The sequence below is a fragment of the Phaseolus vulgaris genome, chromosome 2 (genome assembly GCF_051622355.1).
Source record: "Phaseolus vulgaris cultivar YP4 chromosome 2, ASM5162235v1, whole genome shotgun sequence".
Taxonomy (NCBI): Eukaryota; Viridiplantae; Streptophyta; class Magnoliopsida; order Fabales; family Fabaceae; genus Phaseolus; species Phaseolus vulgaris.
Window position 1 is genome coordinate 48,480,856 of NC_143499.1, and position 25,178 is coordinate 48,506,033.

The 25,178-nt window shown below is 30.1% G+C and overlaps 2 protein-coding genes across 2 annotated transcripts; both read left to right on the forward strand.

Annotated features, from left to right (window-relative positions):
* Nucleotides 1–4,745: 4,745 nt before the first annotated feature.
* On the forward strand, nt 4,746–6,541 carry LOC137812876 (putative polyol transporter 6). The gene is made up of 2 exons (XM_068615110.2): nt 4,746–4,986; nt 5,060–6,541. Exons 1-2 carry the CDS (start codon nt 4,803–4,805, stop codon nt 6,424–6,426), a joined length of 1,551 nt encoding a protein of 516 aa, XP_068471211.2. The 5' UTR covers nt 4,746–4,802; the 3' UTR covers nt 6,427–6,541.
* Nucleotides 6,542–16,060: 9,519 nt separating this feature from the next.
* OFP8 (ovate family protein 8) lies at nt 16,061–17,194 on the forward strand. Its single transcript, XM_068615111.2, has one exon. The coding sequence runs from the start codon at nt 16,137–16,139 to the stop codon at nt 17,007–17,009; it is 873 nt and encodes a 290-aa protein (XP_068471212.2). The 5' UTR covers nt 16,061–16,136; the 3' UTR covers nt 17,010–17,194.
* The last annotated feature ends 7,984 nt before the right edge of the window (nt 17,195–25,178 follow it).

Genomic DNA, 25,178 nt, shown 5'->3' on the forward strand with positions numbered 1-25,178 from the left:
AGAAATGACATAAAAAAATTATGCAAATCTGAAAGTGTTGGGAATTATGATGTTATGCAGAAGATTGTGTATTGTGATTATTTTTGTTAGAGAGATGTTCGTGATGGGGGACCTTGATATTGTTTATGAAATGTGTTTGAAGAACAAAAGAATAAGATAATAAAGTTAAAAAAATAAAAAATAATGAGAGCAATAAAAGAAATTTGGTAGTATTGTGTGATTCAATATTTTGGATTATTACAATGACTCTATGGGGGTGTATTGAATATGGAGTGGTGTAGCTAGGATTGGGTGACAAAATTGGATGCATCACAAATTGAATGAGTTAGTTTGTGGAGTTCATATATGATCTTTTTTTTTAAAAAAATGGAATATGGGAAGTTTTTTTGTAGTGTTTTTTTTGGCAATATATTGGTTTGTATCCAATTTTATTATAATGGTTAAAATGGTCAATTAACAAAACTAAGTTTGTATATTATACTTTGTATCAAATTAACAATGATTTATAATTTCTTTATACATAAGGTTAATTTTATGGTTAAGATGGTTGGTGGACAAGTTAATTTTTATAATTCACACACCTTTTTATAATGTACTTTGGATGGTGAAAAATATTTAATTTAAAAAAAAAAAAAAAATTATTTTAGATTGTTCATGACAATGAAAAATACTAAGTCCAAAACTAGAAGATGATTTTTTTAGAAACAAAGACTAAACAACAATGGTTCCCAAAATAGTTCTTAAATAGACAACATAATAAATTTGAATTTCAAAAGAAATCCTTAAAAGACAACATTCACATGCCTAAAACTGGTTAGACCTCATTGGACTCTAGTTAACCTACTTGATTCACTTATTAGACAAATCAACCTACCCAACTTATCTCTTGGTGAGTCCTAAAATGCTTAAAACAATTGAAGTTGGCATACTTATGTGTTTAGGATTTAGGGTTATTAACTAAAATGTTTTTGTTTTGCACTGAAATCCTAATATGAGTGTTATAACTCTTGAAGAGTGGAGATTTATATCTAGTCGCAATTGAAGTTTTGTATTAGTCCTGACAATGGAACCAATACAACACTCTAATTGTTGTTAGATATATGATCTCAATTTGATAAAACATTTTTGTCACACCAAGTTTATCAAATTGGCGTCGTTATCGAAAAGCACATGCCATTGAATCTTATAAATTGATATTCTTTCATTATATATACATATATATTTGTGTTTTTCAAAATTATTTTACTATTGTACGTTGTTTGGTTGTTGAGTATTATAAAAATTTGTTCCAGAGGTGTATGAGCAAGAACATACCATATATATTACATCCTCTAAACCTCGAGTTGAAAGAACATGCAAAGAGATTACAAAAAGGGATTGAAGTTATATAATTCTTGATACAACTTTATCTAGTTCTAAAACTAAGCATTCTCGTTTGAAGAAAGTGAAAATTAGCAAAGGAATAACTTTGGAATAATTGGTCAATCTAGACATTGGATATTAACCCTCATGTATTCAATTTCCATAACTACTACTATAAGAAGAAATTAATTGTGAACTTAAATTCGGATTGATACCTTTATTTTTCAAATTTCATGAACTTGAAGGAGAAAACATTCACAAACATCTAATGGAATTGAATATGGTATGTTCAACCATGAGTCTAGTTAATATATTTGAAGAATTGATGAAGATGAAAGGTCTTTCCATTTTTAATTGTGATATGGCCAATGAGTTGGTTATAAGTATAACCTTAAAACCATTATAATTAAATTTGTTACTAGATTACACTATTTTTTTAATTTTTTTTTTATTAAAATTGTTGAACAATGACTTATCCATACTAGTAATATTTTTTTACTATTATGATAATAACGAAAGCAAATTATACAACTTTTGTGAAAAAAAAAATTACTTGATTAATTGTATATATGATCTTATGTCAATGTATCAAAATATTTTGGAAATTTTATAATTGGTAAAAATCTTATTAAAACAAACAAAATTTTATTAAATTAACTTAAATTTTTGTTGTGGAGAAATTTTCTTAAAGAAGTCAAGTACTTAATGTGCTGTTATTATCAATCAACGAGAATGTGGTTCTTTTATGAATTAACGGTCTTAGTTATGATAGATATGCATCAGTTTGTCATGCATGTAATATGTTTAAGAAACACCTTGCACAGTTTGGTGTTTATCATCAGATATATGCATAACATTAAATTTGTTATATTTAAAAAAAAAATCAAATTAAATTAAACATGATTTTTAAAAATATTTTGAAATATATATTTGGTTACTAGCTAACATAGTAAAATATATTTTATATCATAAATGGTGAAAACTCAAATTTGGGCTTATTATTAGAAAAAGAAAAAGAGGTATGTTTTGTGGAAAGATGGTAAATGCATTGTTATGAGATGTAATTAGAAGCATGTTGGAAAAGGTTGTAAGAATTGATACATTAATATCTCAAGTGTTTTTTTTTTAATTAATTAAAAAAAAGTTTGATACATTATGTTGGTATCATAACATATCATTATAAGTATGCAGGAAGGATAATTATGAATACGCTAATTATTACTTTATTAACCAGCTTCATTATGTTTAATACCATTATTTTCTTATATGGTTTATATTTTTTTTTATAAAAAAATGTAAATAAATAGTTTGTTAAACTAGGTCAGGAAAGTTGACTCACGTTTTTCAAATAAAAAAATTATTATTTTTATTTTATTATTTAAATAATGCAAAATATACTAATGTAATGTAAATCATTAATACATAAAAAATTAGTTATTAATTATAATAAAGTAATTTAATATGTAAAATAATTATTATTTTAATTTAATTTATTAATTAATTAAAAGCATACAAATATTTATATAATTAAATAATTTTTAATATATATAATACAAAATTTAAAAAACTAAAAATAAAAAAAAGTTAATGGGCCGATCCATCTTTATGAAACGAAACCGACACCGATGGATTCCTATCCTATCATTCAATGAAAATGAAGTTTCCTTGCCTGTTCATTAATATCTCATTAATGCTTCAAAACTATTTCTTTTATATTATTTTAAATTGCTATTAATATTTTTTGAATATATATAAGTTAATAAATTATTAAATGTAATTATTAACTCTTTTAAGATTTTTGTTTGTTTGTTTTAAGTACATTCTTTATTTCAAATTTGACTGATAAAGCTGGTGATCTAATTTTTAATAAATTAGTTTTTAATTTAAAACAGGTGAAACTAATTAATAAACTCGTTAGTATATTTTTTTTTATTTCAATAAGTGATTTTATCTAAATTATATTGTCAAGTATGTTTAATTAAATTAAATCTTTACTTATATTCATTTCTTTTATGAATTTAAACTATTATTATATTGGATTTATCATTTTACAATTTTGTTGCGTTTAATTTTCATATGTAATCACAGTTTCAACAATATTTCAATTGGAACTGCATAAAAGATTACAAGTAATGAGTAATAGTCTGTGCAAAATGAAAATGGAACAAATATAGATAAGTCATTATTGATAAGCAAAATAAAGTATTGTTATTTATGATGGGAAAAACGCATGCGGAAATAACACACATAATCACGAATCAACTGCAGAAAAATAAACGACACAAGATTTAACGCAGTTCGGTCGCCAACTGCAACCTACATCCACCCAAACAACTATTAGATTTACATTATATCCTCTTGCACACCAATTACAAGTACAATGATATCTTTAAATAGAGATAATAAATGAACATAATAATTAAGCACACTTACTAAACATGTATCTAGTCAGTCCAACCCAATTGATCCTGGCTTCATACCCAATAATTTATAAGCAAGAAGGTCATAAATATAAATTGTTTGAATATTCTACCAAATATTTGTGTGAGTTAGAATCCTTATTGGTCACAATTAATTCTTAATTAGTTTCTATTACGTGAATTATAAAGTTCCTTGATTAGAGGAGAAGTAGCCTAAAAAATTAAAGATATATATTAAATTTAATGGATGTGTCTCTAAATACTAAGTCGATTTCAAGACTAACATACAGATTTGAGCGATACCTAAACAGGACATGGCTCTCTCGACTTTGAGCATTGACAAGAGACTATCCAACATAGAAGATGCTGTAACAATACAGTTATTCAGGTTTAAACATAAATAAAAACACTCTTAAACGGGTAAGACTAATACCTACCGACACATAAATACAACTTTACATTATATTTCAAATGTAAGAAAATAAGTTTAAATATAAATAAATTTCAAATAGCTTATATTTTGTCCTAAATATTGATAGAAGTCTCCATATATCTAGTAAAAGTCGACTGATACAAACAAATTTCTTTAAGTTTAATAGAAGAAAAAAGATAAAATAATAATTAAATATTATATAATACACTCTTAATTATAATTTAAAATTTTAATTTGACCTAATAATAAAAAAATATGATAAAATTATAAATAGTTACAGTTTTCGAAAAATCATTATTACACATTAAATATACTGTGTCAAATATCGAGATCTTCCTTAATGTGTCATAGTATTTTTACAGATGCCATGAAAAAGAATCCTTCCCTTAATCCCAACTTTCAACAACCCTTTTATTTGTTAACATCATTTCAAAATTAGTGATATGAATAGACATAAAAAAAGAGTATGTATTTATGGTATAAAAAAAAGATATTAAGCTCATTTAAGTATTATTATTTTGATGTTGCATGAAAGTGATTGTCTTTGTTTGTATTTAAATTGATTAATAATTTTGTTAATTTGGTATATGTGGTGTTGGTTTTCTCTCATCTCTTTCTTTTCTCTTGTTCGTTTTGTGGAAGCTCACATTCACAGTCACAAACAACTAATGGAGAACGGCAACGCCAAACAAACCTCTCCCACTCGCCTCAACACCTTCACGGTAGTCTCGGCTCTTCTGGGTTCCGCCACCTCCATTCTCCTGGGCTACGGTGGGTCACCGAATCATTCAATCTCTTTTTCCCTCATTTTCTTTCACTGATAGAGCTCTGATTGGATACGCAGACATTGGGGTTATGAGTGGCGCCGCCTTGCTCATAAGAGAAAACCTAAAAATATCGGCGGTGCAAGAGGAAGTGCTGGTGGGCACACTCAACGTCTTCTCTCTAATCGGATCACTGGCATCAGGAAAAACCTCGGATTACATTGGAAGACGCTACACAATCGTCTTATCCTCGGTGACGTTTCTGGTGGGCGCCATCTTGATGGGTCTGGGACCTTCCTTCGCCTTCATCTTGTGCGGCCGAATGGTGGCAGGCATTGGCGTGGGTTACGCCCTCATGATTGCCCCTCTCTACACCGCAGAGCTCTCACCGGCGATGACACGTGGCTTCCTGACATCGCTCCCGGAAGTGTTCATCACCGTAGGGATCCTCCTCGGCTACATCGTCAACTACTTCCTCTCTTCCCTCCCTCAACACATTTCTTGGAGACTAATGGTGGGACTGGCAGCGCTGCCCGCAATCGCAATCGCTTTAGGCGTCATCGCCATGCCGGAATCCCCTCGGTGGCTCGTCATGAAAGGAAGAATCCCCCACGCCAAACGCGTTCTTCTCAGAATCTCAACTACTCCGGAGGAAGCTGAATTACGGCTTCACCAGATAACAAAAGCTGCAGACCCAGGCCCGGAGAATTGGCGTGGGCAGGGCGTTTGGAAAGAGCTATTGGTACGGCCCACTGGGCCCATCAGGCGGATGCTGGTTACCGCCGTTGGGATTAACTTTTTCATGCAGGCCTCCGGAAACGACGCCGTCATATACTACTGCCCGGAGGTATTCAAAGCTGCTGGAATTCACCGGAAGAAACAGCTTTTTGGGGTTAACGTCATCATGGGAATTGCCAAGAGTTCCTTTGTTTTGCTTTCCGCCCTCTACTTGGACAGGTTTGGGAGGAGGCCTCTTTTGCTGTTGGGCACCACTGGGATGGCCCTGTCGCTGTCTGCGTTGGGCCTGGGCTCCATGATTCTCCAACACTCCACTTCCAAGCCTCTTTGGGCCGTTGTGCTGAGCATCGTGGCCGTGTGCGCTGATGTTTCGTTTTTCTCTATTGGGCTTGGGCCCATCACGTGGGTGTACTCGTCGGAGATATTTCCTTCCAGGCTTAGGGCCCAAGGGTCGAGCCTTGCGATTTCGGTGAACCGGTTGGTGAGTGGGGTGGTGTCCATGACGTTCTTGAGTATTTCGGATAAAATAACGTTTGGAGGGATGTTTTTTGTGCTGGCGGGGATTATGGTGTTGGCTACGGCTTTCTTTTATGTGTTTATGCCCGAGACCAAGGGAAAAACCTTAGAAGAAATGGAAACTCTTTTTGAGGATAATAAAAATAATACTGAAAGGAACAGAGTGAAGGAGACGGACATGGATGTTGCTTAGGGGAGGGTTCTTGGTAAATTCATGTATCTCTGCTTTTATTGTGTTTGCTTTATCCTTTGTAGTGTGGATGATAATATCTAACTTCTTAATTTATTTAAACAAATTCTAAACATAACTATTGGTTTGATCGTTTAACATAAGATGAAATTGTCTTAAAATGTTCTCGTAAGAAAACGATTATTTTTCTTATAGATCGAGTTCAAATGATTTCATGATTTCTGCGTATTCCTTTCACCTTCTTTCTGTGAATTTTGGATTCGAATGGTAACTACAAAAGGTACTTCGACATTAAAATAAAAACTTTTTGTTCAGTATTTGATGCTATTAGTACTGAATGATGATGTACCTGATTCTTTGGATCTGTGTCTATCTATATAATTATCATAAATCTTTTGTTATTGAATCGGATTAAGAATTTGGATCATAATTAAAAATGTATTATCTAGTATTTAATTATTGATTAATCTCGTTAATCTTTTTATAATGATTTCGATCGTTTTGGTCAATTTTAACTGTTGCCAAAACTTGTAAGTGTTGAACGGGGTACATAAGAAAAAGTTAACATATTAAGATTTTTATTCTGATAAAAAGATTTGGTGAGTGTCCTTTGCAAGTTAAAGACATCTTGGTACATTTAGTGTTAACTGAGACGAAGGACACTATTCATTACATCCCTACTTTGCTACACTGTTATATTCGGAGGAAATACTGTTCCTGAGCTGAAATAAATAAAAAAATAAACGGTTGTGGAAAACCATCTAAAGAAAGAAAATATTACACATATAATCTTATTTTTGTATGCATAGCGGAAATTCAATCATATATTTCATATAACATAAACATATAATCACTTATATTATAACATAATTGATAAATATTTAATTATGAATGATATAATTAATTATATAACATAATATAAAATAAATTAATACAATAATAATAGTAATAAATATTAAATATAAGTAATGATAATAAAAATAAACTTTATTATAATAACTAATATAATATAATCATACACAAATTTTAATAATTTTTTCTTAATTTTCTTTCACTTTCTCACTATTCCTTTTAATCAAGATAATCTCATTTTTCATTCTCTTTCTTTTTATTTATTCTCTTTTTTCGAATCCAAACATCCACCAGACGGTTGACGAGTAAGGATAACTGAAATGATTAAATAAATAAAAATTAAGGTCAAAATATTTGTATTCTCACATGTCAGAATCAACTTATGGATATATTTATAATTTAACTTTACTGAAAAATGTTTACTTGAAAAAATTGTTAAAGACAAAAGAAATATAAATTTAATGTTTGTCTACTCAAAATGTAATCTAATTTAAATAGTTAACATTGATATTATGGTTGTTCATCATGACTCTTCCACATTATTTGATTAAAAAAAATAGATTATGGTGGGTCATAAGATTGTGACTTAATATGTTTGACATATCATGCACAATTGGGCTTTTTTTCACGGGTCGACCCGCATAAATTGAAAATTGATTGAAAAAATTAGAAATAAGTTCTTTGTAATTTTTAATTCTATTTTGAGTATTTTATAAAAATAACGAATTGTTGCAACTATAATAATTAAAAGAAAAACTCAAAGATTAATTTTTTACTATCTCCTACAAGTAAATATGAAAATATATTATATTAACAAAATAATTAATTAAAATATTTAGTTATATTCAACCCAAACAATTTTATACCGTAGAAAAAGATTAAAAGAAAATATGGATTACTAGAATAGCCACTCCAAACTTGGATCACGTTGATTACGGATTATGAAAGAAATACTTATGTGGACGAATAAGTTTAAATGTCTAATTCACGTTACATTTTTTATTTATTTTTACTACGAACTGATTGTGTGACGATTAACAGTGTCATCTCTAATTAAATATAACTAAATTAAAACTCTTAAAATTATAAAGATGAAAAATCTATAGAGGAGTAGAATGAATCTAATTGTAGTGGTCCAAAGTCACTTTTTTCAAGGTGACCTAACTTACTTCATGTAAAAACTTCGAGATAGAAGATTTTTAACTTATTTATTAAACAAGTCAATAAAAAAAAATATGTGTGAATCTCACACCACTTAGGAAAAATAAATGTGGTTATGTACCCATTAGAAGAAAGTAGAATAAAGATATTTTTTTTGAAAAGAAATAAAATTGTTAGCGAGCTTGATCGAAAATAAATATAAAAAGGTAAAAATTGTTAATTGATATTTTATTTGCTTATTTTAATCCTTACATTCAATATATATTTTTAATCTATTTTCTATTTGCTTTTATTAAGATGCTCCATAATTATGAATGTAAGAATTTTGTTAAGGGCATTGGTTAGAAAAAATAGAAGATGTTAGTAGGATTTTAAAGTTATGTGAAAATATATTTATTAGGCAGTGTTAGTTAGTGTGATCTCTTATTAGAAATATAATCTAACTTATCTATCTTAAGAGTTTATTATATAGATATTTAATAAAATTACTCAAAATAATAGTAAAAAATATTTTAAAAAAATTAAAACTTATAAAATATATTTTTCACTGTAAACAGATATACTCTCGAATATTCTACCTTAAAAAAAAACTATTCAAATTTTGAAACTGACCAATATTAATAAATAATATATTTTCAAAAAGGGACAGGTTTTGTAGTTTTTTAAACAATGTTTAATTATTGAGACTTGACCTGTCTTCTCTATTTCAATATTGATGAAACAAAGCAGCGTGGTCCTGTAACCATCTCCGTGGAGTTATGGACTAGTTTGATGTATTGAGTGATAAAAAAAAGTGTGTGTACATATATATTTTGCAACAAGAGAGAAACTAAAGTGAAGTGATGGTAAAAGAATAAGCAAAAATATGTATGAGTTGAGTCACGGGTGCTGAATCCTTCATAAAATCAGGTACTCTGTTCCTCACATCACACCACACACACGTACCAAAAAAAAACTTAGGGTTGACATTAATCTTAGTCATAGGCCAAATACCGTACCACCAAATCAAATTTCCCAGTCCATGAAATTACTCCAAATGCACATGTTTTAGCTTCTGCTAGTGCCACAATTTACTCAATTCAAAACATATCCCATTGGTTCAATTCAAAACTTGAAACACTTTTTTGGTGACTTTTCTCACGGCATTATTTGGGTCCAATGCTGTTGTCTGATTCTGCAAGAGGAACCTGTTTGATGCAAACTTAACGTTAAGGATTTGAAATTCCAACCTAATCTCCTGTACAAATATCCTATGGTTGCACCAATCTAAGTGGTACATGTGGTATTTAAGGGAAAAGAAGAAAAAAAGAAGAAAAGCATGAACCATACGTCATGATCCAAATGTCAAACTATAACACCTCCCCATGCGTTCATTGACAAGCCATAAGCTAACAAAAATGGGGTTCAGACCCTTTTATATATAATCATCATAAGCAGAGGAAACAGAGGAATAGTGTGGCAAGAAATCCATGTAATAGTAATTGTATCTTCTTGTCATTAACTTCATGTGAATTTCAAAAGCTGACTGTAACTATCCCACACTGTCTGTTACCCCTTGGTGGGGCTTTTCAACTAGTAAAGCGCAAGAGCTTCTCCTTTCCATGTGTCCTTATGCGTTTGGAACCTTCCAAGACTTTCAGATGCTCTTCACACACACACAAAAGTCCTTCTCCTCATCATTCCAAACACATTTTTCAGTACTTATGGTTAATGCATTTCATTATGCTTCCCTTCTAATTACAGAAATCATTTAATCATTTCAAACTGTCATGGATTCATGATTTTTTACCACTTTTTCAAGTACACTTATATAGATTGTTGACAATAACAAATAATAATGGCATGCACTGATTTCTTTTTGCATTTTGAATTTGTCTGGTGTATTAGCATGCACTTGCCTATCATGTCAAGATTAGGTGAAATTGTAATGATATTTTTTACTCTGTAAAGTGTTTGTAAACTTATTACGAGAGTGAAAAATTACACTAACTTCTTGAAACAACATGTACCGGTCGGTACTCGATGAATCACTTTTAGTCTTGGTGATCGATCGTCTAGATAAAAAACATCTTAAAGCATGCAATAAATAACAGTAAGTCAAGGTGTATCCTGGAATATACAAAAATATCTCTTACAAATCAGTTAAAACAGATTAATTGAAAGATACACATTCCTACGGAACCATGATGCACGTCAGTTAGTAACTAATGTCCAACCCATTATGACCAGGGTCCATAAACAAATGTTATAAATAGAATCATCAGTAGAAGAATAAGGTACGTTTTTCTCATTTTTACCAAAACTTGCTCTTAAACTAAAGTACTTACTTGAACTCGATGTATCTTTTACATCCGACCAAACATCAACATTTGAAAAAAAAAGACTTAAACAACTAAAAAATCATTGACACGTCAGCAATTTTACGTATTATCTAAACTCTCGAGCCTACACATTTACATAACATAAAATATTTCTCAATATGCACTAAATATCCACATAGATTTAAATATATGTGTATACAACTGATCTATTAAGCAGATTCTGGGGGATTGGGATTACAGTGTAATAATTTGTGATAGTAGATTAAGATGGTTTAGTGGGAAAGACAGAAGTTGTTGATGTGGCAAAGAGTTGAAATCTCAAAGTTGTCTTGTAACTAGCAGACGAGTGGAGAAAGACGCGAGCATGGTGACAAAAATGGTTAATGAGATCCATTAAGAAGGGAACATTGATAAGGTGACAATACTACCTTTGTCCTCCACTCCCATATCTCACATATCGAAAATCAAATTTCCCACATTCTTCTCTCTCTGCACCATCAACTTTTGAAGCTTTCTATATTCAGAGAACTGAGAAATATAAACAAAAACATATACTAGGAGATCCCCCACCGTCTTACACTCATTTTCAAAATCCAATAAAAAATAATGATAAAAAAGAAGAAGGGTCAAAATCAAACCGCGAATACATACATGATTGGTGTCTACTCTGGACTCCATATTTTATTCAACCCACTTTCTTGGTTTAGGGTTAATGCACTGGTTACAGCTATATGTCGCAAATGGAAACTGCATTTTGATTCAAATGATTTCGTGTAGACTCATTCTTCAAGAACTAAGTGGTTCAAAGGGATCCTCTCATCTCAGTTTTCTCTCAGTTGAATGCTATAAATATAGGTACTAGGTTTTACTGGTTAATGCTCACTGAGACCTCTTGTACCACTTCCTTCGGTTATCACCCAATATCCTAAACCATATTATTCCCAAGAACACCCAATTTGAATCCAGATGAATATTAATAGAATGAGATTTGAAGAGCTTTTCAATATGCTATCTATTCAAGTGTTTAAGGTTTAAGTTGGTCCATTGTAATTTGTGTGCGAGATTAGGTTTATAGCTTAAAAGTTCCGCACTATTTGTTTTTTTTTTTATATAGCTACTAATTGTTAAAGGTTTTGAGATGTTATAAAAGTTGAAATACTCTGAAATATTTTATTTATTTATTATTAAAAAAAATCAATCTTAAAGTTTAATAGTCATGTGTACATAAACCTATCAAAGTTGGTTGTTTTTCATAAAAGAAAAAAGAAGTAGGAGATAATGGTTAGGTAGTTTGTTATCAAGTAAACTATTTATCATACGGACTACACTGATACGGACACAAAAATATGTATAATATCTAAAATGTAAGACACAGGTACACAGATCTATATATTACATAATTATGAATTATATAAATTGATAATAAAGATTTATGTGCACAAGTATGTTTCAGAATATATTTTGGAGCAGAAAAATGTTTTTCATGACTGTTTCATAAGAATTTGTTTCTTATTTTTATAATCATAAAAAAATTATATAATAAGTTTGAGTTTTTAGAAAATTAATGTATTTTTCATTTTTAAAATTATATTAGAACTGTATTAAAATTGTTAGAAAAGCAACAAATACTTCTTGAATTAGATACTTCATGAATACGTGTCCTACAAGTGTCATACGAGTGTCGGTATCCGATATAAGTATCGGACGTCGACATGCTATTTAAGAGAAGTGTTTGATATTCATAAGAAGTAAATGTTTAATTTTATATTAGAGTAAGCATAGATCACGGGACTATGAAGATTGGAAGGAAGTTTAGGTAAAGATTCTTAAAGGGTTATTGAAAAGGCTATGGTAATGTAGGACTTTGTTATTAATTTTTATTTCTGTTATTGTGTATTACTAGGAGATGCCACCAGCTTTCGTTTTCTACTATTTGAATTTCAAACATGATTAAGCGCCATCAACTAAGAAACAGTATAAGTATAATTAACGTTGTTCACTGTGGTCCCCTGTTTCTATATATATCCCAGAGCAAACATATCCTGCACTTCTTAAATTGTTTTTTAACTCAATTAGTACAATTACCCAATTAATATAACAATAATAATAATAATAAATCCATTTCAATAATAATTGGTTCCATTACTTTAGAGTACTTTTATCGAGGAATATTGCCGAAAAAATAATTGTATTTAAGCAACGCCATCTACACTTTCATCGTATTACGTTTGTTTCAACAGATAAAAAAAGTTGACTAAAAAAAATGCATTCTAAATATTTTCTTTGTAATCATATTATATAGACACGAAGTAATTATCAATTTTGTTGATAATTTTCGTCGTACCAATAACTTGCTAATAAATATCATTATATAAATTTAATTTTTTTACATGGATAATGTATAAGTTTGATATATTCGCTTGTTATAAAAAAAATTTATAAGTATGTATGTATGCAATACAATTATATTAAAAACAGTTTAGATAAATTCATTATTAATTATAATGCATTTATATTACTATGTAATACCTGTATTGTCTATATAATTATATATAATATATTTATTTACTTTGAAGTCTTTTGGAATCAAATTCTTATTAGACAAGATATAAATTTAATTATCAATAAACTTATAAATTTGAATTTTTATACGTCAACATATTTAATAATTAAAAGAGTAAAAGATGCGCAATTTTAATAGTACATTACAAAAAGTAATATGTTAATAATAATATATGATGTATTTACTTAATATGTTCAACCTTAAATATATTTCAAATAAAAATTATATTTTTAATTGTTTTGTTATGTCTAAATAGTTTCATATTAGTAACAATTCAAATATATTTTTTTAATTCCGGTAAGATATCTTTTAAACATAAAACTATGATAAAAGTTGAAAATTTTAAAGTAGATAATATCTAGTTGAAGTTTAAATTTTCACATTAATCTTCATTCTCCTTACACATTGTTTCAATACATCAAAGATGTTGGTTTGTCGTATCTTTTGGAGGTAGAAGTTATTTTAATATATAATTATAATTATAAAATAAAATAAGGAGAAATAAAAAATTTGAAATGAACCTTATCTTTTTTTTCTCTCTTCTTTTTCTACCAAGATATACAAAATTAATATGATATGTTAGTAATAATGGTTTGTTTAACTTATCAAACAATTTATTACTGGTCCGATAATAGACTATGAGGATGTGTTAAAAATGTATATCAACTAAAAATTAAAATATTTCTTATATAAGTAAGTGAAAATATCACTTTATAAAATATTGAGTTAGATAAAATTTACTTAATAAGTTTTCAAATGACATATACTTTCAGTTGAAAAGAAAGTAACAGTAACATTTTTTTTCCTACAGTTAAAGAAAAAAAAAAAAAAAACCATTGGAAAGTAGCAATAACCAAATGCTACCACCTCTTCTGCTATTGGTCATGTCTAATTACGATCAAGTAGTAATTAGCTAACGATTTCTAATGGAATGTCGTGAACAAAATGAGCCATTGTGGGATAAGGAAAACTTACAAAAAAATCAGATTATTTTAGTGCCATGTTATTCATTCCAATTCTATTAATTATTATTATTTATTAGTTGTAACAACTTTTAATTATATTAATTATGAAGTAGTAGTTATTGATCAGTATTATTTAAAATAAAATTTAGGTAATCTCGCCATCTTCATAAATGATAAAGAATACAAAATTCTTACAACATCTCCGATATATACTAGTCTTAATAAATATTTTATATTTAATATAATATTCTTTCATTATAATATAGGTTGATGGGTTATCAAGTAGGTTTTCATTTAATAAATTAGGTCTTAAACTATATATTAATGAATACTATTTTTTAGATGAGATATTCTTAGCATAATTACTCCTAATATCGTATTTTTATTAAATTAACAAAATAAAAATATGTGATGAAATAAAGATTTGAATCCACTGACCACTGTGATTTACTTGCATGACCTTCCAATCCGATAAAGCTACTCACTCACGGGTTAGGATAAGTTTTTCCACAAATTCAAATATTTTAATATATATATATATAAATTAAAAGTTTATGCTTAAAATATCTAATATATAATGCTTTTAAAACTTTAATATTTTGGAAAAATCGAAACATGTTTGTCAAGAATGTTAGACTATGTTTATAAATTTAATTTATTTACTACTAAAAAAGTAAACATTTAAATGGAATTTAGATTGAATTATTTATATATTTTATACTTCAAACTAAAATTATCTGTTTAAGTTAAATTTATCAAATAAAACATATACTTTCTTCTTTTTTTTCCTTGTTTTCTTCTCTTTTTGTTTTGTTTTACTTTTTTGTGAATAGACTCAAAAATCCATATATATGTACAAACTTTCTAAACTTGAATGTTGAAACAAGTGTTGTCTCTATATGAATGGTATCCATATGTTCTATAAGTAGTGTGACAACATTCATAAGTATATATAAGAGCTCCTCTTGTGCAGTTATAATGTTCTATTATATTACGTAAAAAATTGATATGTAAGGTAGAATCGTCCTTCAAATCTTTGTCACTAAAGAATTACTAAATAATATTCATGAATATTATTGTCATGACATAAGTCATTTGAAATATTTTAATTATATTAACAATTTCTCAAAACTTAAAAATATAAATTTAAATTGAAAAAAATTAATTATATATAAATTATTGCATAATCAAGTTCACATGTCATTAAAAAATAATTAATTTATATTTGTAATATATTATAAATTGTTGAGATTGGGTTAGCTTGTGGGAGAATGCTGCTTCTGAGCTTGATGAAGACGGAAGGAGAAGAAAGAAAAGCATGCACGACCTTTTACTCTGTCGTATCTACCAAGCTTTCTACCATTTTCAGAGTTTCACCCATTCTTTCAGAGTTCAAATTCTTCAGTTTTTGCATTTTTTTTAAATCCACTAATTTTTTTATATATTAAAAATGTAAATAAGATCCAAATTCCTTCCACTGTTACTAGTAATTTTTATTTAATGTAATATAAGTGATATTAATTAGGATTTGTTGTATTATTATGTTATTTTGGCAATATTTTGAAAAGGGAGAGAGTGGGGAGTTGAAGGTCTAAGGTCAATTACAACTGTTACAAGTATTTATTAAACTAAACTCAAATTCTCTCATTCATCCACTCTCTGCAACACAAGGACAAAGCATAAAGTAGCATTTCTGTCCTTTATTATTTTCATTCATTTATTAATTAATTAAATTCCTTTCATTTCAAATCATTATTAATAACTCTTCCCTTCCACTCTTCATGCATTTATACCTTCCCTCTCTCTACTCTCTCCTTCAAACTTCTCTCTCATCTCACACTGTCTTTCGCCATGGAAAACCAAACAGGTCTCAAACTTCGAATCTCTCGCATGTTCAGATCCTCCTTCGCTTCCTGCAGAACCCGTCACATAGCGGATGTAATGGAAAAAGCAGTTTTTGCACCACCCAGCTCCACTGAACCATCCTCCCCCAAAACCACACCATGTCCTCCCACTTGTAGGCCCAAAACAATCAGCGACACTTGCATTCTGTCCTTTAACGATTCTCATTCTCTCTCTAGACGCAAAATCTCACATTTTTCATCACCTTTTCTCTGGGCTAACAACGCCACCACCACCACCAACAACAACCTTAACCTTAACCTCGGTGTCATGTCCTGCCCCCCCACTTCTCCGAGCGTTTCCCTCAGCACAATCCACGAACACCACAAAACAAAGGCTTCGGATTCAACGAAAAGGGTCAGGACCAAGAAGAAGAAGAAGAAGAAGAGACGTGCCCAGAAGAGAAGGGACTTTTTCCCTTTCAATTCATGCTCCAAAGACACCAACTTTGGCGGCTACTGGTGGTACAGCAGCGACGAAGACGATGAAACCGACACCCTTTTCTCCTCCAAGAGCCTCTCCTCGGACTCCTCCATGTCCCGGCGCCGTGGCCGGAAAAATGACCGGAGCTCCGACATGGGTGTTCTCCCGCTGCACGGGAAGGTGAAGGACACGTTCGCGGTGGTGAAGCGCTCGAGCGACCCTTACAGTGACTTCAGGACTTCGATGCTGGAGATGATCGTGGAGAAGCAGATATTTTCGCCAGCGGATTTGGAGAATCTCTTGCAGTGTTTCCTCTCTCTGAATTCGTATCATCATCATAAGATCATTGTCCAAGTCTTCACGGAGATTTGGGAGGCTCTGTTCTCTGACTGGTTTTGATATTAGAGAGAGTAAAACAATAAATAAGAGGGAGAAAGAAAATAACCTCTATCTTATCTTCTTTCTCTCTGTTATTTGTGTTAGTTAGTTTCCAAGGAAAATTTAATTAGTTCAGTCCTTCTAACTCTCTTTGCATGTATGATATGATATGATGATATTCCATCTTTTCCCACCCAGTTTAATTACTCAACACTCTTCATATGACATCTATTTTTCATACTTTTACTGTTACTGTTCAAGATTCTTTTTTATCTGTGGAAATGTTAAAAAGTAATCTATCCAAATGGTAGTAAAATTCCACATTTGAACATATACTAGCATTATTCGTTTGAAAACCAAGCCTTGATCACATAATTAAAGACACAAGATAAGCATAGGGAGAGTGTGTTGGTTGGTTTGGGGTGTTCATGTGTGGATATAGTGACAATTATGGAACTGTGGTAGCAAAGGTGGTGGTGAGATTGTGAAAAGACCTAAAAAAAGGGCACTTCTCTTGTTTTTTGGGGTGTGTGGCAGCTTTATTTATGGCAATGGATAAGAGTGCACAATGGAAATGGGGAAACAAGGGGCGTTGGATGAGTCCTCTCCCTCTCCTCTAGGTTTGGACTTGTGAGCCTGGAGCTTGAAAGAGATGGCGATGCGATGGGGTTCTTCTTTTGATTTGAATTGAAAGAACCAAAGTAAAAGCTGTCTTACTCTCCCGTGTTCTTCATGAATTCGACCTTTTTCAAATTCTTTTCATGGATGCGCCAAAAGAACACAAAAAGACTATCTTCCTTTCTAAGCTGAGGTACTTTCCTCCATAATGCTACATCGGAGAAAAGGAAGAGATACTATCATCTTTCCAATGGAATTAGGAGGTTATCATTAGAAAAAAGTTGCACATGTGATGGGAGTTCACGGAGTGAGTGAGATCTGCATTGGATTAAGTCAACAAAATACTCTATGGATCAACTTTATGTACCTATGACTTGTGACCACAAAACATATTCTCTAACACACCTGTGCTATTTAAAAAGGAATATTTAATCAATCGTCTGTTATAAAGCTAAACGTAACGAATAATCCCATATTTACACCAAATAATACTTATCACAGTATGTTATGGTAACGAAGAAAGCACTGCCATTAAAAGTAAATATACTTTATCTGCTTAACAGCGAAGAATGTTTAATATCGTTAATTGAATAAATAAGACCATTAAAGAATAGTTCACAAAGATTTTCTATTCTACATGAACCAAAAAAAAGCATTTCCCACAATTCATGATGATTAAAAAAAAAATGAAGTTGTCAATAATATCTCGTTATGTGTGGGTAGTAGTATTTGGAGAAATGTGAAAATAAAGAAATAAGAAGATTTTTAAGAATGGAAGTATAAATCATAATGAAATCTTTACAATGATACAATTGAAAGTTTGATCGTAGATAACTGTGAAGGGTAGACTAATATATTTTTCTACATATTAATTAAGCAAGACACATTATTCTTGAGGGTTTAGTGTGTGGTGTTGTTTTTAGATTTATTGTATAGGGATTGAGGTATCTCTGAAATATTTTTATTATTTATTTATTTTTTGTTGATAAAAAAATAATTCTTTGATATAGAGGCTAGATGGTAGGATGCATCCTTGTTCTTCAATAGCAAAAAGGGAGAGAAATAATTCCGACAAAAGCAATGTTGGCCGTATTTCTACGAGAATAATCTACAATTAATACGCCAGAAACATAATGGGAATTCACATGATGCAAATATTTTTAGGTCCCCTTTTCTTGTTTGAACATCATGTGTTTCTAATTAAGAATTATGAACTTGGAGACCAAGGTGCAGATATGGCTGAACCGCAATTTTATTTGTCACTTGTTCCATGACAAAAAAGTTATTAGCCAATAGCCGCGAAAAACGTTCTTTCAATTCTTTTCAAATGTCCTATATATCACTCCGGTCAAAGAAAAAAAACATTTGTTCAATAATTTTAGTAATGAATTTGTCACCATGCTGGGACAACATAATATAGAAATCCTTCAAAGCATCCAGTCAAAAAAATAATTGGTCCTACAATACATTTTTTATTTCCTTTCATCTTTCTCATTTTTGGTTTTTTCCGTTTAATCTCTCTTTTATTTATATAAAAGAATTAATATACATAATTTGTGATCCAAAAATAATGAGAAAGGGAAACACAAAAGTTTGTCGATTTTGTAGGGGATTGGTACCTACAGAAGAGACAAGCTATATAATTGTTAGGTGAAAACATTAGAAGTTTGTATCATTAACCAAATTCATGTCTATGAATGAATTGTTATGGACCAAATTGTATTGGTTTGAGCAAGCAAGACAAGACAGAACAAGCACACACCCCTTTAACATCAAACACTGTCCCAGAAGGAGATCATGTCGTTTGTCTTGACTATTTTGTTCAAAATTGAGAGATCTGAAAAATAATTGTTGTAAGGAAGGATCTTGGACTGTTCATGTACATATATCAATGACAGGCAAAGATATGTTTGGGTCATGATGGGACTATGGACTGCAGCTTCAACAAAGTAATGGAAAACAAGGGTAACCAGAACAAAGTAAAACTTTAGTATAATTTAGAAAGAAGTGGAAAATAAAGAATTTGAAGTTAAAAAAAAAAAAAGAAGAAAAAGAAAGGATTGGTCATGTGGTTGTCAGAGGGTGGATACGTACACTTCCCATTCCATTATACTGTGATTTGAAGGTGAAAGATCAATTTGGGGGCGTAACGTCGGTGTCAAAAGAATGGGTGTAGCAGCTTAAAAACTGAAACGAAAGAGAAGGCACAGTGGAATGAGAAAGTCTGGGGCAAAACTGTTATGAGGGTTTGCAGAAAGAATAATATAAAACCAAAACGTTTCTATCTTTCAATTAGTTGTGGGGACTGCATCCCCTACTCTACTTAATGGTATCATTACCCAATTACTCCAACCTATGGTAGTAGCTATGCAAAACATGTCACACACATCACACATGAGAGAAAACAAAAGGAAGAGGATTTTGTTTTGTTTTGTTTTGCTGATAAGTATGTTTTTTGGAAGGAGAAAGAAAAAAAGGGTGGTGTGGTGTGAAATGCAAGTTGTTTTTGTGGCAATCTAGGTGGTCTGATTTACTTAGGTGGCATTGGCAATGGGCGTAGGGGTGGGTTTGTGTCCATTTGCCTCAAATGGAAAGCAGATTAAAGAATGTCTGGTAGTGGTGAATCCGTTATGCCTTGGTTTGGTTGCTACTCTCATTAATGATCGCATTTTTTGGGTTCTTGAGCCCCAAATCTCCTTATCAATGCACACAACCAAATACATGCAATTAATTTTTGGCCGTAAAAAGGGCCAATTAATCAGCTGCATTGGGTGTCGGTTTCTGAACATGGGCCTCTTCTCAACATAATTGGGCTGCCCTACCTCCTTCTATACTCTTTGTCGTTTAATCCCTATCTTGCCTTTGGGCTACCTCAAACATTCTTGTCACTGTCCTTCCTTTCTTCTTACACAAAACCACTTACTACTTCAAAATTTTCGATCTCTAACTCACCAACTCTCAACAATTTCAAAAATAATTCTCTCTTCACGGGTATGGCGTTTATAACATGCACTTCACCACACACTATCAATTTTGTTATTTTCTTTAAGCAACCAAATATTCTCACTCGCTTATATCTTTGTTGGAATCTCACCTTCGATTAGAGATTTAGAACATTTCATAATATATAAGTGAGTGCAAATCTTATTTTATAAGTCGATTTTTTGAAGTTGAGTTAGATTTTAAGTTTACTTCTTAATATAGTATTAGAATCATTTCAAATATATTCTAACGAAAGTTTGTTGAACTTATCAAAATATCTGTTATGAGATCGGATCAGTCATAATAAGTTGTCCTAACATAAAAGTTGTTATTCTTTACGCGAAAAAAATGTATTGAAATATTTTATCTCAGTTTTGATAGTTTTTCGTGCTGCATCAAAAGATTCATAATGCCGAATACTATAGTCTTAATACATTCATTCATATACAAGTTTTGAATTATGTACTGTAAGTACTACACCCACCTATTTTCACTCGCGTGATTTACTAAAAAAGTGATTGTGCATGTTACATAGCACCCATAAAATCTGTAGAGAGATAACTAAATACCCTCTTCACTCTCTTTCAAAAATTGTGAGGATTACAGGTAAAATTTGTTCCTTTAAATTAAACACATTGTGGTCCCTCATACTGTGAGTGTTGTAGTACAGGAATTTGTAAGCAGTGAGTGATTGCAAATTAGTGGGCACTTTATGGAATTGAAATGAAAATGAAAAATAGGAGAGGTTTAAAAAATTTGAAAGTTTTTGGGGGGCATATACATTCCGCTTGTTGAGGATGTCTGGTTCTGGAAGACAGAAAAAGAGAAGGGGTATGGTCAGAGTGATGCAGGGTTGTATCTGTATATTATATAATGGCTATCTTGACTCTTAAACAAGATGACAAAACAGAACTGACCAAAACACTGCCTTTGGCTTTAATAAGGGCACCACCAACGAGTAACTAACTCTGCACCTTTGCTGCACCCATATTTTCCTGTCTCTTCTGCCTCCTCACACAGAATGTGCATGCCATTTCAATAAGAAAAACACTTTTAGTTTTGCAGCTATCAACTATAAAATCACTATAATGAACTCTTGAAATGGTGCAGCTTCCATCTATGTGTATTATTTGAATGCAGTAGACTCAAGTTACTATATGAATGTTATTTTTTTTTTTTTATGTAATTCGTTTGGAAAATTTACTATTCTGATACAATTTCTTGCATAAATGAATGAATAAATTTGTTGATTTTTGCACTTTTTTTTTTATTTTCTTGAATTCACAACTTCAACTTTTTTTTAAAATGAACTCATCCGTGAAAAACACGACTTTTACTCTTTTTTTTTTTCTTTTTTTTAACTCAAGTCATGCTTCACATGCATGATTTCGTTACAACATTGATAAAAACAATATTCTATTTATAACACATTCATCAATAATAAAACTTAGAGAAAAATTAAAAGTTCTGCTTGTGATGTACATTTTTAGTTTAAAAGAATAAAGATTAGAACTTGTCCTTATTGACTTCAGTTTAAAAAAATAGAAAAAATAAAATAAATTAAAATTAGTTTATAAAGAAATTAAAACAAAAAATAAGAAAAAATATATGAAAGCTCCTATAAAATAATTTATGTTTAAGATAACTGATCCAACATTTGGTGGCACTCTAATTGAATATTTAAATTAATTTGTTCTTTTAGATATTACTTTTTTTTTTTTTAAGAAATTTAAACATTTAATTATAAGGCTGCGTGTTGAGTGAGATTGATGAAAAGAAAGAATGTGAATGAAATAATCTTAAGATTAATTGAGAGAGGTAGGTGAATATTTGGAGGAGATGCTTGAACATAATAATTTATTTATTTATGTGTAATAGGTTCATAGGGGCTTTAATTGGGTGTGAAATGCAGGGCAGGTATATACATAGACATGCTTCATTTTCATGCAATGCAATTACAAAATGGTTTTGTCAATTGAAAGGGTTGTTATTATTTGGTACGTTGTATGGGGTTATATCTTTTATCTTTTGCTTCAGATTTTCACGATTTAGTGATTTCTAATTGGTTTTTTTTTTTTTTTGTCGAATAAGTGAGAAGAACTTGTAAAAACACTATGACGATTAAGTTTGTATGAGTACATTATGCAAGTGAGTTGAGAGAGAAAAATTATCTTTGACGTTTGACTTCTTCTAGTATTTATATCTTTTGAATGAGTCTTGATTGTCATGAACTATTCAAGGGTCAAAAAGAAGTTTCAATAGTGCCTTAATCAAGATTTACAACTAAACTTGTTTAATTACAATTAATTTTAAATTTATGAACTGTGTTTGGATTAATAGAATTATTCGGCTTTCTAAATCATTCGACATCAGCTTTCTCGATTATCTGGTAGTAAATTTTTATTTGTATTTTGATAATTTGATTGATAATAAATTTTTATTTGTATTTTGATAATTTGATTGATAATAAATTTTTATTTGTATTTTGATAATTTGATTGATAATAGTTTTCCAGATTTTTCGAAGTAAAAATTCTATCGAGTAATATTTAAATGAATATGTAACACCCAATAAATTTCAACTTAAAAATCAAATAAGTATTGTTTATTAGCCACTACATAAAGGAAACTTGGCCTTCTAACTCCCATTTAGCACAAGAACAGGATTGTAATTTAAAAAAGAGACTTTATTGTCTAGTCTCCAACCATCACTTGCAACCTTAAAACTTTATTTAAAGCACAAAAAGGTAAGGTAATGTTCTTTTCTATTCTTCGAGGCTATTTTGTTTTCAATCATGCTTAAACTAAATCAATTCCTTCATTTTAATGTATTTTTTAAAACTCTGACACCAATTCTTAAATTCTAATTGCTTGCTATCTTAGAAATCAAATACGAAGGAGTTTTCATTTTCTTTTTTGTTCAACTTGAATAATCACATGTTAATTAAGTTGTAGTAAAATTAGCGTATATTCATGTTTCAAATGGAAAAAAAAAATGTTTTTAAGTGTTTAAGAATGTTTAATGATTTTTTTTTAATATACTTTCACGAATCATTCAAAAAAATATTGATAAAGGGCATAAAAAATAAATTAATAATTTATATTCTATAAAAAATTGATTACTTCATGCTTCTGAAATTTATTTTAAGTCATGAGCGCAAGAATAATCGATTTTTTAAGAGACAATTAATAAATTATCTTGAATAAACAATAGACTATCATAAATAATAGTTAATTATATTGAATACTCATTTCACTTAAAATAATTGATTACATAAATGATTAAATTGAATCCGGTTTAAATTGTCATGAAACTTTATTTAATAAATTATGTCTATAAATGAAATGATCACATGTTCTTATGAATACTTATTGTTGAGGAATGATAGAAAAAATTATATTAATGCATGAAACATCTTTAGTAATATAACTAAGTCTTGTTTTCAAAATTTATTGGAAACAAATGAACTAAACTCTTGTATATAGTCAAAAGTTTAGCTACTCTTTTGTATTCCATGAAGAAATGAAGAAGATAATGGAAAGGAGTTGGAATGAAGTTTTGAACAATAAACTGTTCCAGACAAAACAAGGAGAGATCTCAAATTCAGAATATTTAGTGTAGTTATATAATTTATCTTTTTATTAGTGTGTTATTTGATATATACTGAAAATATACTTTTATTTTTTTTATTGGATATTGATATTGATTTAATTTATTATTGAAAAGACTAATTATTCAATACCTTTTTATTTATTATGATTAAATATTAATATTTTTAAATATAAATTATCTACAGACAATCTATTTATTCATTTAGACAGAGAGCATGATGCTAAAGAAATAATGGTTTCTTTGGTGCTGCAACCCAAACTAATTTATCAAAAAGAAGAAACTCAAACATGTTTCAAAATTATTAAGAATTTCAGTGATAAAAAAGTAAATTGTAAATCTGAGAGGGAACTTGGGAGCTAAAATGATTGAGTAGTAGATGGTGAGAGTTCTAACTCACTGTTCATTTTCCACTCACTGATAAAGTTTCATTCGGTGCCACTTTTCGCTCAGCAAAATATATTTGATGAACGATTCTACAAAACTCTTTCTTTTTTCTGAATCTCTCTCTTGATTGAAACTTTATCCTCTTCCTTTATCCAAAAGGTTTTTCATTCCTTAAATGCAACCTCACAATCCAAGAAAAATCAACACTAATGATATTTCAAAAAATGTTTGGATTCGGGATAAACATTGCTCTAAATAAAGAAGAATTCAACTATAATTTATTGAAATTTGGCAATCAACGTGAGAGTGTTCACAGATTAGGAGAAAAGCTGCTATAAAATGTATGACAGAATTGTTTGAGAGGCACACAAGTCAACAACAACCGCTCCTTTCCTCAAAAAGCAAAAGCAACAAAACTTAAAAAAACCTGTTTATGATGAAAACGAACGAGTGACTATATTCCACATAGAAAAATAATTAGGGTTTTGGAGGATTGTGGGGCCCTGTAGGTAGCAGAAAGTAAACAATGGCAATAAAGGGAGCGTGTGAAGACAAAAGAGCAAAAAGCAAAGGAAGCCGATGCCAGAAAGGGGA